The sequence below is a fragment of the Pseudorasbora parva genome, chromosome 6, assembly GCF_024679245.1.
Source record: "Pseudorasbora parva isolate DD20220531a chromosome 6, ASM2467924v1, whole genome shotgun sequence".
Lineage (NCBI taxonomy): Eukaryota > Metazoa > Chordata > Actinopteri > Cypriniformes > Gobionidae > Pseudorasbora > Pseudorasbora parva.
In genome coordinates, this window is record NC_090177.1 from 44,183,147 (window position 1) to 44,200,731 (window position 17,585).

Below are 17,585 nucleotides of genomic sequence, written 5' to 3' on the forward strand. Positions count from 1 at the left end.
CCAATGTTTGCGTCACAGTTGCCGTTATGTTGAGAATCGCTTATTTTTCCGTGGTGTTTTTCATTTACGAGATTTACATAAGTAGGAGGCAATGGTGTTTGAGACTCACAGTATGTGATGTCCATGTACTGAACTCTCATTATTTCACTATAGCAAGGTTAATTCATTTTTTCATTCTAGGGCACCTTTAACAAACATGGACAACCCATGTATTTCTGGCCAAGTTTCTTTTTTTGTTTTTTGTCTTATCTTTTTTCTGAATATACAGCGAACTCTGTAACATCTTGTGTGAATTCATGTGTGAAGATAGACGACATGGACAGACGACAAGAAAAAAAACTTGGTGTGTAGTGAAACAACATGGTGATTCATGTAGTCCCATTGTTCTGTAGTGTGACTTACGTACCGAACCCTTACGTACCGAACTGTCCGATTTATCAAGGGGCCCAGAGATCTGCTCCTTGATGAAATTGAGGTCATTCGGAAGTTTCAACCCATGATGCATCATGGCCGCCTCGAGATTGTTAACCATCACCAGGTGGTCAAACATCTGGGCCGAGGCAATCTCATGCTGCAGGGCAAAAAACATCCATCAACATCCATCTGTCAGTTAGTAGTATCAGACCTGAAAGGCCACGCTAGTAACACTGAGTCTTTTAGCGCTGTGTAGGTTTATCTATGTGGCAACGGTGTGTTGAATGATACACTCTCCACACAAAGCCATCACTCTCTACTAAAATCAGCTGAAGGGCTATGAAATTAAATTTGTGCCAAATACCAAGAAACTAATAAAGACTCTTTGAGACTTGAGACCAAGTATACTATTTTACCTTAGACTTTCCAGTTTATATTTGTAGCCCAGATGGAATTGTATTCATATGCATATAGAAATACAGACTGCTAGAATTCATATGTGCTCATACACAGTAAATTGCATGCATTAAAATACCTCATCTTTATTTGACTTTTTTCTGATTGGGTATATTATATATATACAGTGTAAACAAATGCTGTAAAAAAACGGCCACATTTTGACAGTAAAATGCTGTTTTCCATTAAAACAGTAATAGACTGTAGAAAATAATGGATTCTGGGTAATATTTGTCATTTTCGAGAAAATAGCCAACAGTAATATACTGTGAATTAACACGCTTAAAGTCGACACTCAGAGGCTGTGTTCAAAATCAGTCCCTATCCCCTTATTCACTATTCCCTACACTAGTTCACTGATATAGACCACTCGACAGAGAGAGAGGAAAGGAGACAGTGAATTCAGACACTGATGAACACCTGCTGTTATCACTGAAGGAAAGAGAAACATCAACAGAAGAAAGTTGATTTCATCAACTGAAGATAAAAGAAGACATTAAATCTCTGAAGATCTCATCAGGGAATTAAACAACTCCACAAACAGCATTACCAGCTCCACACATTACTAACCAGACTGACTTTATTTCTGTCAGACGACTACAGAAGCTCTTATTGGGAATTATCAGATGATGTTTTATTGTTTCTTCTGACATTACCATTATGATGATCAGTGTTTGCTTTAGTTGGGCTCTTGAACATTGACACAATAACATTAGTTTTTCTCTCGCTGCTGTAACGGTGTGTTTTCAATACATTTGTTATAGCAAGCAAAGCTGAGACAAAGCCATGAGTAGGTTATGTTGACTATTTAATAATGGTCTAATTCACTAATAATTTAGTAGTCTTATCTATAAACATATAGCTGATGCTAATTTTTTGTAAAATTTGAACCCTATAGTTTTATAACATCATTGTTGTAACATCCAGATAATTTGAAGAGCATGGGAACAGCTTGTGGTCAAAACATCTGAATCAATCTGACTCACATAGACCTCAAGAATCGGCGTATGAATCTCAGCCATGGTGACACTCAAAACTCCCAGCATGCATTGCGGCACGAATAAATTATGCTGCTGAATAGCCTGTTTATTTTCTTGAATTCTTACTATTTGCCTTTATTGTTGACTTTAAGTAGTGTTTTGTGATTGTTCAGAGTTGATTTGTTCGTTTTTTTATTGATTGTCACCATTGATGAGATTCATATGCTGAGACTATGTGCTGGACAAGACTAACAAACTAAGCATCCTATTACAATTATAGCAAAGCATAACCAATAATTTCCGACCATTTTTTTTTCCTTAGCTTTTTTGCTACATAAATGTGTTTAAGAAACACACAATTACAGCAGACAAAGAAAGACTATCATTACAAATTCAAGGGCCAAGTGAAGCAAACACTGTTCACGATAATGGTGACCAAATATTTTCTATTAAACATCAACACCTAAAGATCTGATAATTCCCAATAAGAGCTTCTGTAGACGTCTGACAGAAATAAAGTCAGTCTGGTTAGTAATGTGTGAAGCTGGTAATGCTGTTTGTGGAGATGTTTAATCCTCTGATGAGATCTTCAGAGATTTAATGTCTTCTTTTATCTTCAGTTGATTTCATCTAAAGCTGTGGCTGAAGTCAGTTGTAGTTCTTGTGTTTCTCTGTCCTTCAGTGATTCTTGTTAACAGGTGTTCTCAGTTATCACTTAATTAATCTCTTAATTATCTCATTAACTTCATCAATGCTTCAATTACTCTAACACTCTGTAGTGTGTATACTCTTCAGTGTTCATTTAAAACTGAAGATTTTGCTGTGGGATTAAAAGGGTTAAAGGGGTTAGATGAAAAAACCCACAGAGGGAACCGTAAATTAACGGTAAGCAACTGTAAATCCATTTACAGAAAAGTTCTGTAAAAAAACGGCAATTTACTGGAACCAGAGCTGCCAGTAGATTACTGTTAAATCAAGGAAAAACAGTAATATACTGTAAAACATAACAGTCAAATTTACCAGATGATTTAAGATATTTTCATTGAATTTTAGTGCAAGTTAATAGAAAAAAGTTGGGCAAAGCCAGTAACTGATAAGGAGAGTAAATATTAAAATGACCTGTGTTTATGTGGTGTTGCACAAGATGATATAGAAGAGATCTTTGAGTTGAATTCATTAGTTTTGTGGGTTACCGTTGTGCTGAAGAGTAGAGCCTGTGCTTCAGTCCAGGATGAGCAGAGAAACATTGATGATATGCTGCCTGATGCTTTATTTAACGGCAGTGACTGTGTTTGCTGATGCAGTTATGAGCTGTTTGTTGAGTAATTTATCACATACGTGTGGGCTATTGCTCACAATGAACCACAAAGATTGAAGTTAAAGTCATGTTTCTAAATCATTTTACTACTACACCTTACAAGTGTGAAATGACTCAAATGAAGTTTTACGATACAAACACCTATAAATTAATTTTATTAATTTATATCGGCAAAGAAACCAAATATTTAACCGAAATTATGTCACATTAAACAAATGGTTTAAACTGCAGTGGTGGCTGGATGCTGTACAGGTGACAGGACGTATGGGCGAATGTCTCCAACAGCCAGCTATAACCAAAGCCATGACCCTCTTCAGCAACCTGCAAACTGCAGAAGTGCCCCACACAAAAGAGTCATGTGTACTTCTATCACCCACCCATTAGGCCACCACCTCCATACATTTCCAACAGCATAATAATGCAGTGTAGCTAACAACTGAATTTAAAGCATTGTTTCTTCTTATTGCCCTCTGAAGATGTGAAGCCTGATGTTGAAGGGCCAGACTGGAGAGGGCCTGATGTTGGAGGCCTGGACTTTGAAGGCAAAGGCCTGTTTGATGCACATGAATCCATATCTCCAAGGATCCTTCCATTGCAACAGGCCCCAGGATGGCCAAAACTGTGTCTACCTCTGTTGGGACAGGAGGAACTGATCTGATACCCCATCAGTCTAGTTTGCTTCCCTCTTACGTGCCACAGCCCTCTGTTTTGTCACACTTGCAAAGTCCTTCCACTTATTCCTGACTTTGTCTGGGCTTTGTCCATATCCATAGCTAGCATGTTTATTTTTTAAGTGATTTCTGGCCAGATTTTATTTTTTGTCAGCATTTGTAATGCTATTTTTCAGCTTTGAAAATATCTGGACTTTACTATATTCCACAACCTTCTCGAAAAGAACTGCAATTTTAAGCATTGAAAATTGGGGTTTTCGTGTCATTTTCATTAACACGTGAGAATGGCAAGAAGACAAAAATAGGAAAGATTGAGCAAAATAAGCAATCCACAACTGTACATCACAGTTTTTCAAAACCCATCTTTTTTCAATTGTGGTTAAGTAGCCTATCAATATTACATAAGAAATAGTATTTATCTGAAATTGTGAAATTATTGACATTGGGATCAGAAAAGAGCACATTTTTAACTCTGTGTGTGTATAATGTATTGCAGAACAAACAAATCATTCGTTATTACTCGACTCTTACGTAACGTCATTTCAAAAGCGTAATTCGAGTCGAAGAAAAGAGAAAATTAAACCAAATTACGATAGGTGGCGGTATGTGCTCATGTCTCCAGTCAGCCATTAGATCGAAGAAGAAGAAGAGCGACGGCTCATACCAACGTAGTTTGAACTACGGATGTGCGACACAGGTACCATGGTTTCGGGAAACAGTCGTGACTAGGTCGTTCATTTTCACAAAGATGCATCGTACTATGGTGGTTAATCTGCGAGCTACATCGTTGTACGGGAAACGCACCCCAGGCCAGTTGTCAATCCATTCCAGACGATCTTAGTTTGCATCTTATTTAATATACAGGCAATTAATTGATGAAATATCGATCAAAATAAAAATACAATTTATACAAAACTGTTTTAAGAAAGACTTTCTAGAAAATAAAACTCGAAGTAGGCTAATCAAAATCATGTGACTCCCCAGGTTTCAAACATATTGCGATTCTTATATCTTATCTTACTCATGCTGCTCACTTTTCATAATCAACATATAAATTAAAATAATAATATTACATGCTAATGTTTAGGCCTAAACTAGGCTACCTATTTAGTTTCGTAGTTAGGCTGTTTTCTTTAACCCACGGCCGATAAAAGCGCCAAGGTTTTCTCATTTTTCTCAAGACAGCGGAAACAATTCACAATAGCCTACTCTGTCATTTTTGGCTATTCATATAAATTCAAGACATAATTATAAACTATAAACTTTCTACTTTTATTTGTGGACTCGGGGAACTAATTATATTGCATGCACTCACTCCAAACGCGGTCTTCATTTAAACAAAAATATAGATATTTTGTTTATTAAATGCCATTTTTTTCTTTTCCAAAGCATTTCTAAATTCAGTTCATATGCCCAACAAACAAAATGTCTAGCCAAAATAACGAAAGTGGTCAAAATAAAAAAAATAAAAAATAAAAAAAACATTTGAGTTACCATGCAAATTCAAACATTTCGCTCTTCTCTATATGCGTCAACCTGGTGCGCGTACGTAAAAGTCGATCATTCTTTACTGATGATGGTTCGGTTTGTTTGGAGAGAAGACGAGACAGAGTTCTTTATTAAACTCATAAAAGACAATAGAATTACAGGAATACTGGATTCTAAACACAGAAATGCCACATTATCATGAATACCTTGAAGCAGATCTGACACACACACACACAACTCATATCCATGCCTCTTGCTTTCCTTGCCATTAATGCTTGGACATTGGACACGTCTCCTTCCAATACAAATAATGGCTAGTGCAGTGGATAGGATATACAAACCTACCAAGTGCCATCATTTTGGAATGACCTATATCGCGTTTTAGTCGCATAACTGCTGCTATGGAAACGCTGTCATTTCGCAATAGTTTTTAATCGAAATTTAAGAAATATCGCAAAAGTTTTTCACAAATGTCTAATGGAAACGCGGCGTGAGAGTGTGTGGTCACTTGTTGTGTGTGTGTGTGTGTGTGAGAGAGAGAGAGAGAGAGAGAGAGAGAGAGAGAGAGAGAGAGAGAGAGAGAGAGAGAGAGAGAGAGAGAGAGAGAGAGAGAGAGAGAGATAAGTTGATGTAATTACCTCTGAACTTCTGCTCCCATTGCTCTAGTCCTCCTCTCCGCAGATACGCGACCGTTTCATCGACGTCCCAGCGCAAAAACTCTCCGTCAGACACCGGCTTTGCGTCGACAACACACTCTTCGTTTTCTCTTGGCCGTTTAATCCGCTTATCCATCTTTTAACAAGTTATAAACCCGTCAAACTTTCCCTTGGGTCCAGCCGGAGCGCGCGCGTCAGTACTGAACCTGACCGTGAACAGAAGGGCGTATAAGGTTTGATGATTTTGCCCAAGGGCTTAGGTTTGATTTTGAATTTGGTGGGGGCAGCCCCGGAAGCAAGGGGTTCAGGAAATGAATAGTATGGTGTATTAAGGTTCTATATTGACCTTATCAATGATAATGAATTATATAATGTTACAGGTTACTAATAAAGACAAGGAGGCAGTTTAAATTAAATATCTTTAGTTATTCATCATAGTGCAATGCAATAGTCTTGTTCCATGCTACTTGAAGAAGCCAAAAACATGTTTTTGTCTGTCAATAACAGAGATGAACTGTTGTGATATTTGGTTCAAATTAATATTGTCCTATGGACACAGCACACACACACAGGCAACTGTTTCACTTGTGTCATTATTGTCTAGACTAGTAAAAGCAGTCTGACAAGGGTTTCAACTTGATCAAACAGGCCTCTCACTTCAACAAGACCAAGCAATGTTGTGTTCATGTTTTATGGATTATATAATCCATCTTCTTACACTAAACTTTCTGCATTTTTACATAAAAAAAAAAACACCACTTGTGATACATTTTCCTCCATCTTTGTGGGGACATTGTGTCCCCTAATGTGATGATTCACACCCACCCACACTCACATACACTCTCAGTCACACACTTTCTCACTCACTCACAAATTTAAGTTATTTATTTTAATAAGCTCTTACCCAAACCAATTTTAAAAGTGTGACAGGTGTACAGTTCAGCATTTGGTCCTTAGGGCAGTTAATTTATCTAATTGAGAAATGAATAATCATTTTACATTGTGGAAAAACTTTTTTGTTTTTGTTTTTGACAAACAGCAGTTTGACACGCGATCCAAACTGCTAAAATCACGTGACATTGGCGATCCGAATCATGGATAGATTCAATGATACCGAATATCATGTGGTGTGACCACTTGATAGATATAGTGTTTTCCATGATATATATATGTCCTAGATTGGCAGGTTTTGTGCTTTTATACTCAAGTAATGGTTTATATATGTTTATAAATGTTTATATATGTTTTAGTATTATTTGGAATAGATTTTTGATCCAATTTGAGTCATTTAGAAACATTTCAGATGGTGTATTTTTAATCTGTGTACAGAGACAAAACACACACACACACACACACACACACACACACACACACACACACACACACACACACACACACACACACACACACATATATATATATATATATATACACACACAGAGAGAGAGAGAGAGAGAGAGAGAGAGAGAGAGAGAGAGAGAGAGCATTATTTTATTTTAGTAATAATGCATTTATTAGTAATGCATTATTTATTTTTTTACATCTATTTTAACAGATGCCACAAGCAAAGAAAAAAAACACTCACCCTAGGCAGTGTGTGAACTCTGACCCTGCAGCAAGAGCAGAGTATCTTGCCAGGAGAAAAGGAAGGTGTGTTAAAAAAAAATGTTAAATGAAAACTTTTAATAAAGTAACATGGAGTTGCTCTTGTGTGTTTTTCATTAACTGGTGGAAATGTATTTTTCCATTAACATGATTATCAAATCTATTTATTGGTTGCAGTTGTTTCAGTTTACAAATCAAGCAGTGAAGAAGCAAAAAGAAACCAGATGAAGTCAAGTAAATGTAACTATAAACTGTCTCATAAGCACCCCCAGGCACAAACTAACTAATACATGACATGGTTTTGTGAATGATTTAAATCCTGAGCAATTACTCTCCTCCCAGAGTAATGAACGTTTTACAACTCTTCATAATCAACTATCACCTCTTTCTAAGACAAAGAGCCGCCAGATGAGGGAGACATGACATGAACATGGAGCTAATGAGAACTCATAAGCTGCATGTTCACACAAAACATAACATGAAGGCGGTAAGCAAGCTATCTCCACGACAGGGGCTGAATCTGAAATCGACCCCTATACCCTGAAATAGGGCATTATTTGAAGGGACGGCCATTTGTAGTGTTGTCCGACATTATAGTGGACATGTTCGAGTGCAGTCATTCAGTCTCACGTTGCACCGCAATAACGAGTGTACAGCCGATTTACACACAGCTGTCCGACTTCACGCACCAAAACATACATGTGCACACAAACTCTCTCTCTCACACAGACTCACACACACCCCAACAGATCGGCGCGAACACACACACACACACACCCCAACAGATCGGCACGAACACACACACACACACCCCAACAGATTGGCGCGAACACACACACACACGCACTGAGTGCGCGCATACATAACCCTCAATCACTATTCCCTGTGTTGATATCATAGATAGACTGTTGATATGCAGTAGATTAATTGTAATGTCTAATGTAACCAGCAGAGGGAACTATCTAGGTAGGACGATGGGATAGGGTAACGTGAGGAAGAGAGGCAGGATGTTTTGGTGATGATGCATTGGATTGGTTTGTGCATTAAAGTTTGAGCACAAGCTCAGTGAATTAACCTCAATCTTTAAACTTTCACTTTTAAGACACAAATAACATTCGCTACTTTTGTTCACTAATACAACTTGAAGGAGTGAATGAAGACGAGTGCGTGAAGTCGGACAGCTGTTGTGTGCAAATCGGCTGTACACTCGTTATTGCGGTGCAGCGTGAGACTGAATGACTGCACTCAAGCATGTCCACTATGGTGTCGGACAACACTACAAATGGCTGTCCCTTTAAACAATGCCCTATTTCAGGGTATAGGGGTCGATTTCAGATTCAGCCCCTGTCGTGGAGACTGAGCAGCCCAACATCTCGATTGAGACAGCGCAGTCTGTCAGGTGTGTGTGCCCGCCCGCCGATCTGTTTGTGACTTGTGTAGGTGAGTTTGTGTGCACATGTATGTTTGAGTGTGTTTTAAGTACAATTACAAAGCAATTCATTGGTTTTGTTTAACTCTGAAACAATTTTCGAGTTGCGTTGTGGTAAAAATAGCTACGGGTAACGCCAGCTGATTGAGTAGTGCAACCATTCTACGTCATCAACCTAGAACGCAAACAAAATGGCGCCGCCCATGGTCCAAATATAAAATCGATTTTTTAAATAACGTAGATCTTTCATGGGTTTTCTACTACATATTTCAGTAAGAGACATTGTTTATGTTATATTAAGCCATACAAGTCTCAACACCAGGGGATCCCTTTAAAGGGGGGGTGAAATGCTGTTTCATGCATACTGATCTTTTTACACTGTTAAAGACTTGGAATCCCATACTAAACATAGACAAAGTTTCAAAAGTTAAGGTGGACGTTTGATGGGAGTATTTCTTTGTCAAAAATACTACTTCCGGTTAGTCATAAGTTTCGGCAAGTTTTTTGAGATCATGCGTCCCCTTTGACGTTAATGGGGGCGGAATTTCCTTGTATGGGCCTTACGGACAATTCTACCGGAAGCGCGTGAGAGAGAGAGAGGGAGAGAGCGAAAGTAACAGGCTACGCCCATCAAAGCGCTGGCTTGTAGGATGCTGGACAGGTATTGTGCACATAACAATGTCACCAAAAAAGTGCGTTTTTGGTTGCCAGACCAAGACAGTCCTGCACAGATTCGCCAAAACCCCCGCGTTAAGGCAACAGTGGATGTAATTTGCTTTTCCGGATCAGCAACTGAGTTGCGCGAATGTTTATATCTGTTCGCTGCATTTCGGTGCCGACTGTTTCATAAACAAGGCCCAGCTCGACGCCGGATTTTCCCAATCGCCTAATGCTGAATGATGGAGCAGTCCCAACGTTAGAAGGGTGAGTGAGACTGCTTCAAATGTCTGTGTTTTTTTTAGTCCGCTTACTGTCTACACAAACCACGCGTAAACACACAAACACACGTGCACAACTGCACTTCCCACATGTACACCTTCAAAGACAAAAATACGACGATATAATTCAAGTATAAATATGTAAATAACACAAGCCGCTAAGCATATTATATAGTTAGTGTATAACTTGTACCACATAGAGACGTCCTGCTCTAGTCGTTTTTGCTGCTGCTCCTGTTCAACTGCAGCCTCTGGGTCTGATTCCGGATCATAGATGTATGGCTGTATCTGATTAAAAGCCATATTTTTATTTTGAATAAAGTTTTTTTCCCGCTGTTGACACAGCTTTATGACGCACTCGACTCAACATAGCAGCAGCGAGCACACGTCATTATTTAGCTCCGCTCACACGACACGCCCCCACCCGCTCTGCTTTTTTCGGAAAGACTCGGAACAGCGCATCTTTCTTATATAATTATTAAAAAAATAAAGACTTTTCGGAGATATGCAGGATGCAATGCTACTCTATAGGTACTCAAGATTGACATGACACTGACTGAAACTGAGTGTTTCACCCCCCCTTTAAAGGATTTTAGCTCCCCAGTCCCAGTTGCAAGCCTGACAGGGTAATGTAAGATGCTGGAATGACCTGGAGTTATAACGTGTACTTTAGGCCTTTACAAAAATAATAATTCTGAGCTGGTACAGTATATAAGGGAGCTTGTGTGTTACAGAAGGTGAGTGTGTGTGTGTGTGTGTGTGTGTGTGTGTGTGTTTTAGAGAAATAAATCTAAGTGAAAAATCAAACTTTTTTCTTTATTAGAATATAAAATTCATAAATTTATACATTTATCAATATGCCTGTGTGTGTGTGTGAGAGAAATAAATTCAAATGAGCAATCAAATTGGTTTCTTTATTAAAATATAAAATTCATTCATTTATACATTTATCAATATGTCATAGTCTACAATATATCTTAGTAAAAGCTCGTAATACAAAGTCTTTCTACATGAAGTGAACAGCACATTCTAGGGCCCAGTTTATGGCCGGGCCCCTCTTTGCCCGTAACAGTGGACAAAGGTTTGCTCCATTTTGATTGGATCTTGTTGGACTAGCACAAACAAGATGTCCAACCCATCAGATAAAGATGCTTGGACAACATCCAGACACCTCTTTGAGGGCAAGAAGAAGACCTCTAGTACCAAGCCCAGGAAGGACAGGACTTCTCATTGGTCCACATGCAGTTTCTGCCCTTCACCCATCTAGAGACGGATCCCTAATGTCCTGATTTGTGACGGCCATAAACATTCCTTGGGACTTCAGCAGTAGTGGTTGAAACAAAGAAAGACCAAAACTGATCCATCCAAATCCATTCACAACTATGTTTGAAAACCTTAAGACTGGTGTAAACTACACACATCCATTTCATACTTATTCAGAGAAATAAGTATTCTCAGTGACAGCTATTTGTAATGCAACATCTTCCACAAATTCAGCTGTTAATGAACAAATGAATGAACACATGACAGTTCAATCTTTTTCCATCATGTTTGGTGTCTATTTGTTTAGTATATTGCCCCCAAGGGTATTCTGATGGTGGTTTGGAAAGTGAGAAATGCATTGATGAACTTTAAAGACCCTTTAAAGACTTCTAACTGTGTACAGTATGCAAATGAGTTCCACAGGGGAAAGAAGGGAGGGCCACACTGTATGCCCTCTCTGATGCCAGCAGCCAATTGCAACACTGAAATGGAGAAGCGCCAAATTGCAATCTCTATTTGGAAATCTATCTATTCGGAAAAGGATAAAGGTACCCTTCCAATAGACACTCCTTGTTCTGAGTCTGTCTGCCGAGGATTAGACTGTGACAGAGCAACCAGGTTCTGAGTCTCCACATCCGAGAGACAAACAGTTCACCAAGTTCTGAGTCTGTCCGCCGAGGATTAGACTATGACAGAGCAACCAGTTTCTGAGTCTCCTCCATGCGAGAGACAAACAGTTCACCAAGTTCTGAGTCTGTCCGCCGAGGATTAGACTGTGACAGAGCAACCAAGTTCTGAGCCTCTGGTTTAACCAGAGAGCCAACACACGATCCGAGGATCTGAATCTACAGCTTGTGAGGCAGCAACAGATACAACAACGTTCTGAGCCTCCAGCCAGTGAGTAAAGAGACATTAACCAACACTACGTTCAGAGTTTTAGTCCAGCGAGACGACTACAGCACGTCCCGAGTCTCCATGCTAAAGAGACCAGAGCAGGTTGACCAACTTCTGAGTGTCTGGTCCAAAGGGGCAGAAGACACAGAGAGACATTTGCAACAAGGTTAAGCTCAGGAGAGCAAACCTTCACTTCAAAGTTCCTTCGTCTGCGTGTTCCAGATTAAGGACCTTCTGCAGCTACTTCAGGGCCTCATCTGCGTGTTACAGATCTTAGGACCCTTTGGTGCCCCAGGAGATCAGCATCCCACAGACCTTCGTGTTCAAGGCTGTTGAAACAGATTCCAGCTTCTTTGTTCACTGCACTGTCTCCCAGCAAAACCAGTGGAAGAAGTCATCACCATCGGACTGCTTACTCAACCACGTGGAACGTAAATATCACTTAACCAAACCTCTTTCTAGAGACCTTGGCATTGTTGTATATTATCAGTATATGATTTTCTAATTTACATTAGAGGTAATATAACTGATGCTAGTTAATAACAAATAATCTTTCGTTTATTTGTTTGATACATAATAAGGTTCTTCACCTTAGTTTCAGAGAAACAACAGTTTATCTTTCCATAAGATAACGTAGCTCTTCTATAGCCACACTTAACTTACTCACATGTATTTTATGCATTTTACACACTTTATTCCTTTATCATTCATTGTATTCATTTAGTAGTTGTGTTAATTGTTCTGTTTATCTTTTGTTAATAAAATCTATTTTATTACAATTGTGTCTTCCTTGTGCTGATAAGGCAGAAAAGGCTCTACAAGTTAGAAATCTCACCAATCTTTCAGATAAATCAGCTGACCAACTCTCCCCCCTTTACATTCATTATAAATGACTGGGCAGCCTCCTGTGCGGAGTGTTCTCATACAGCCAAGGTAAAAGACCTTGACTAGTGTCCCAAACTAAGAGGGGGGAAGGTGGTCATCTGATGTACTCATAACCACACCTTAAGTGACGTGTGATCCAAAATTCACAACGTCAGCGATGACGTGAGTACCAATCACTACCTTACTTAGTGTCCTTGGGTGGACAAAAGTAAAAATCACTACATACATGAAAGCAGAATTTTTCAATGTGTGACAGCGTCCTGTATCATAACTAAGTCTCTGCAGTTTGTAACAAACCAAACCGTGTGAAAATCCGGTAAAAACTTGGGGAGTTATGATCATTGTAGTTGAGAATACATCTTCCTCAGTAGAAATAAATGCGGGGGGCGGCGCATTGGGAACCCATCCAAGATGGCGCCGCGCTGATACGTCCGCTCCAATACGCAGCGTAACGCCCGTTTCACACATACTCCGTCTACAGTGCGCGTGCGGTGCGTGTTGCGTTGCAGGATCTGTAAGCCCAGTAGTGTTTTCACATATGCTGCGTTTGCAGTCCGCAACTGATCCGCTGTTGCACACCACAAACACAGCATTTATTCATTATTTTTATTTAAAATCCAAAAGTTTTTACTGAACATGCCTCGTCAGAATTGCAATTCTCTTTGTTTACTCTTTAATAGAAGTCAGGTTACGTAGCCTAGGCTACTACATTTAAACAACATTTTATTAAATTAATTTATTCATATTTGTATACTTTAGATTTAGCTCACACAAGTGGCAAAACATTTAAGCACAGGTTATAGCCTTAAATCACAAACATTTTAAATTAGAAACTTACAATAGTCTATTCAAAAACAGCCGACTCTCGTATTTTCTTTCGTTTTTACACCCTTTTAAAAGAAATCCTGCAGGGCAAAAATAACTTTGCTTTTCACCTCCAAGAAAGTACGAGTGCTCTCCATTATGGCACTTTTTTTTTAACCTAAATGCCAGGTGGGTGTCGTTTTGTTGCTTTACTTGAGAAAAAAAGCCATGCGTTGACTTTGAAACAAGAGTATATTTAAAATGATATGCATCTGTGGTAAAATGACTAGATTTTCACGTCAGTACATGTTAATTTTAATTCGAAAAGTCTTCTGTCGCTTTAATGCAGAAACGCAGCGCAGCAAAAAATAGACTCGGTATGAAAACGATCCGTACACTGCTGCAGACGCAACGCTCCTGGAACGGACTGACGGACAGCATCCGCGTGCAGTGTGAAAGCTGTAATCCGTTAACATGGGTACGGAAAAAAATACGCAACGCACACGCACTGCAGACGGAGTATGTGTGTAACGGGCGTAAGTCTATGGGGCGTCTACGTATATTATGGGGTAGTCCATAGTAGATGAAGCGCAAGCTGTGAACGTCGCATGGATGCGTTCTAATTTCTGTTACTCTTTGCCGTTGTTTTTCTGTTTAGTAATGCAGCTGTCAGTGGAGTGTTTAACTGCCCCATGTGTGCGAGGGATTTACGGTGATAATAAACCCCCTTTGAAAGTCTGATAGCCTATGTGAGTTTGCTTCACTTGGCTAGAAACCATTCAAGCCAGCTATCCGGCCTCTCTGTGTGAAGTGTGTAGTACGACATACAATATTAGTCACAATAAAGAAAACTCATTTTTAATAAAATTCGCTTTGGCGTGAATGTGCGCATTTCATTGTGAACTGCTCTGACTGAAGCATTGATGTGCGAGCCCGTAGAACGTGAGGCTCACATATCAGCTGGTTACAACTAGTGGCTAATCGTTTGCAAAATATGCGCTTTGTATTGGCATTTTTTAGTGATTTAGCTTTACCAGCAAGTAACATTATATTATTAGTTCATCACCACAGCAACCTGTGCGGGATCCATGATGAAGGCAATTGTCGCGTGTGAAAAGTATGTCTGTAGTACGCAGAGGCGGCAGTCGCAAGAAAGATTGATGCCTGTAACAATTAAGATCATTTACTATTCTTTTGTAGTTTCCCCTGTTGCAAGTCTGCGGTATGTCCGAGGGCGACTGTCGTCATTTTTATTTATGTATGTTCTGAAACAACCAGCTATTAACACAATGTTACCTTAATTAGAGAACCATGATTAGACTTTAGAAGACGGAAACGCAATTGTGAATCTGAATCGTAGCAAACGCAATTACATTGAGGAAAATCAGAATTGGTTTTACCGTGATGGAAGCGGCTGAAATGCTTGGAAAAAATGTTAGCGATCGTGCAGGCATATCAGGCTGACCTGCTGAGGGACCTGGATAATAGTGATGTCGTGGGGGGAGATATTGTATCTGAATTATGGTCATCCGCTGATTTAGCTCTCCGGGCCACCAAGGAGACGGCCAGATGTGTTGGCCGCTCTATGGCAGCCTTGGTGGCCACGGAGAGGCATCTTTGGCTAAACCCCACAGACATCAAGGAGAGGGAGAAAGCTTTTCTGCTTGACGCGCCGCTTTCTCCTGGAGGCCTCTTCGGTGACGCAGTTCACACTGTCACCGAGAGGTTCCAGGAGTTGAAAAAGCAAGCTGCGGCGCTGAAGCAGTTCCTCCCTCTCCGGGTCCAGGTCCCTGGGGCTGCTGCTGACATCAAGCAGCCCAAACCGAGTATGAGCGCCTCGCACAGGGCTAAGCAGAAGCAGAGCGTCGCCACCCGAACTCCCCCTCAGCGCGGGGATGAGGGGCGGCGCTCTCAGACGAGGCCTTCGAGGGGCAGGGCTGATCTGAGGACAGTCCTGATCGCCAAGAAGGCCTCGTCTAAGCGTTCCTGATGCCAGAAGCGTCAGGACGCTGAGGGCCGAGGCTACCCCTGTACGCCTTCCCCCCGATTGTCTTGCTTCCAGGAGTTCTGGAGAGGGTACGCCAGGACGGGGCCCAAGTACTGCTAGTGGATCCGTACTGGCCGACCAGAATCTGGTTTTCGGACCTGATATCTCTCCTGGAAGGCTCTCCGATGGAGATTCCGACCAGGAGGGATCTACTCTCTCAGGCGGGCGGGAGATTCCTGCACCCATACCCAGAGATGTGGAAACTATGGGCTTGGCCTCTGAGGGGGCCAGGCTCATAGAGGAGGGTCTCTCGGCCGAGGTCGTTGAGACCATCCTTCACTCCAGAGCTCCGTCCACGAGGAAGCTGTACGCTTTGAAATGGAAACTTTTCTCAGCATGGTGCAGAGAACGCCAGTTGGACCCAGTTAACTGCCCGGTCGGTACAGTGCTGGAGTTCCTGCAGGCAAGGTTCTCGGCAGGGTTGACCCCCTCCACAATAAAGGTGTACGTGGCGGCCTTGGGTGCCTTCCACGTCCCTTTGGGTGGAGTGTCATTGGGAAGACACGTTTTAATACACGTTTCCTCCGTGGTACCTTAAGGTTGAGGCCGGTTATGCACTCGAGGGTCCCAGCATGGGACTTGGCCATTGTCTTGCGGGGCTTGTTTGAGCCTCCGTTTGAACCCTTAGAGGAGGTTTCGGATAAGTTCCTCACCCTCAAAACTATCTTTCTTTTGGCCATCTCATCTCTCAAAAGAATACTGCCAGAGGCGGTAAGCAACATACCACCATCTCATTATCATAAGAGAAGGCGGAAGAAGGCTTCCTACTGCTACCGTTACCAGCCCAGAGGCTTGCCCTGCCTGCGCCAATTTCGTAGCTTCCTAAAAGTAACAAAAGGAAAGAGAAATGTGGTTTTTCCCGAATCGAACTAAGTTTATTGAATTTGCGAAAGTGATGATGAAAAATGTGGGAGGAGATGCCCTCACTGAAGCTGAGGTTTATCGTCTCAAAAAATTGGTGCAGCGAGCACGAGCACAAACAACACAAGATGAATTGGAAGAATCACAATGATAAATGGAAACGCTATGTTGTAAGGGTTGTCTTGATAGTCATAGCTCTTTTTTTATGGCTGATTTTAAGATTTCCTCCTTAAACTTAAATGGAGCACAAGATGCTAAGAAAAGAGTTTCTTTTTATGAGTTAATGAAATTAAAGAACATTGATATTTCCTTTGTACAAGAAACTCATTCATGTTTTGAGAATGAAGTTGATTGGAAGAGGGAATGGGATGGCACTGTTATAATGAGTCATAAAAGTAGCCATTCTTTTTTCAAGATCTTTTATACCTCTGTCATATGAACTAGAAGAAGTTATAGCAGGAAGGCTTATTAAAGTCATTGTAAAATATGATTTATATATTGTGGCAAGGGGGGCGTGGTTCAGCGAGGTCTGCAGCGGGAGAGAGAGCCGCGGGACGAGCGGTAAGTGAGTGGGTTGGAAGCAGATTAATAACACCTGTCTCTCGTTCCAGTAATGAGCGCGGAGAGGGTATAAGACATCGGTGGAACCGGAGACCGAGGAGAGAGAGAGGGACTGCTGACGCGACACACACACACACCCACGGACATAGCTGTGTCCCAAAGTGAAGGGTGCGCACTTCGAAGGCCATGCACTTCGAAGGCCAGACCAGGCCACGCCTTCAAAGTGCACGAAGTGCACGAAGGGCGAACCAAGGGACAGGGTTGCCAGGTCTGAATAATAAAACCCCTCCAATTGTTATTCAAAAGTATCGGAAT

The 17,585-nt window shown here is 40.9% G+C and overlaps 1 protein-coding gene across 1 annotated transcript in view; it reads right to left on the minus strand.

Moving 5' to 3' along the window:
• The window catches only part of samhd1 (SAM domain and HD domain 1), a 69,807-nt gene extending 69,242 nt beyond the window's left edge, over window positions 1–565 (minus strand). The window contains exon 1 of the mRNA XM_067446986.1: window positions 422–565. Within this exon, the coding sequence (XP_067303087.1) occupies window positions 422–550 (129 nt within the window). The 5' untranslated portion in view covers window positions 551–565. The remainder of the gene's footprint in view (window positions 1–421) is intronic.
• Between the last annotated feature and the right edge of the window lie 17,020 nt (window positions 566–17,585).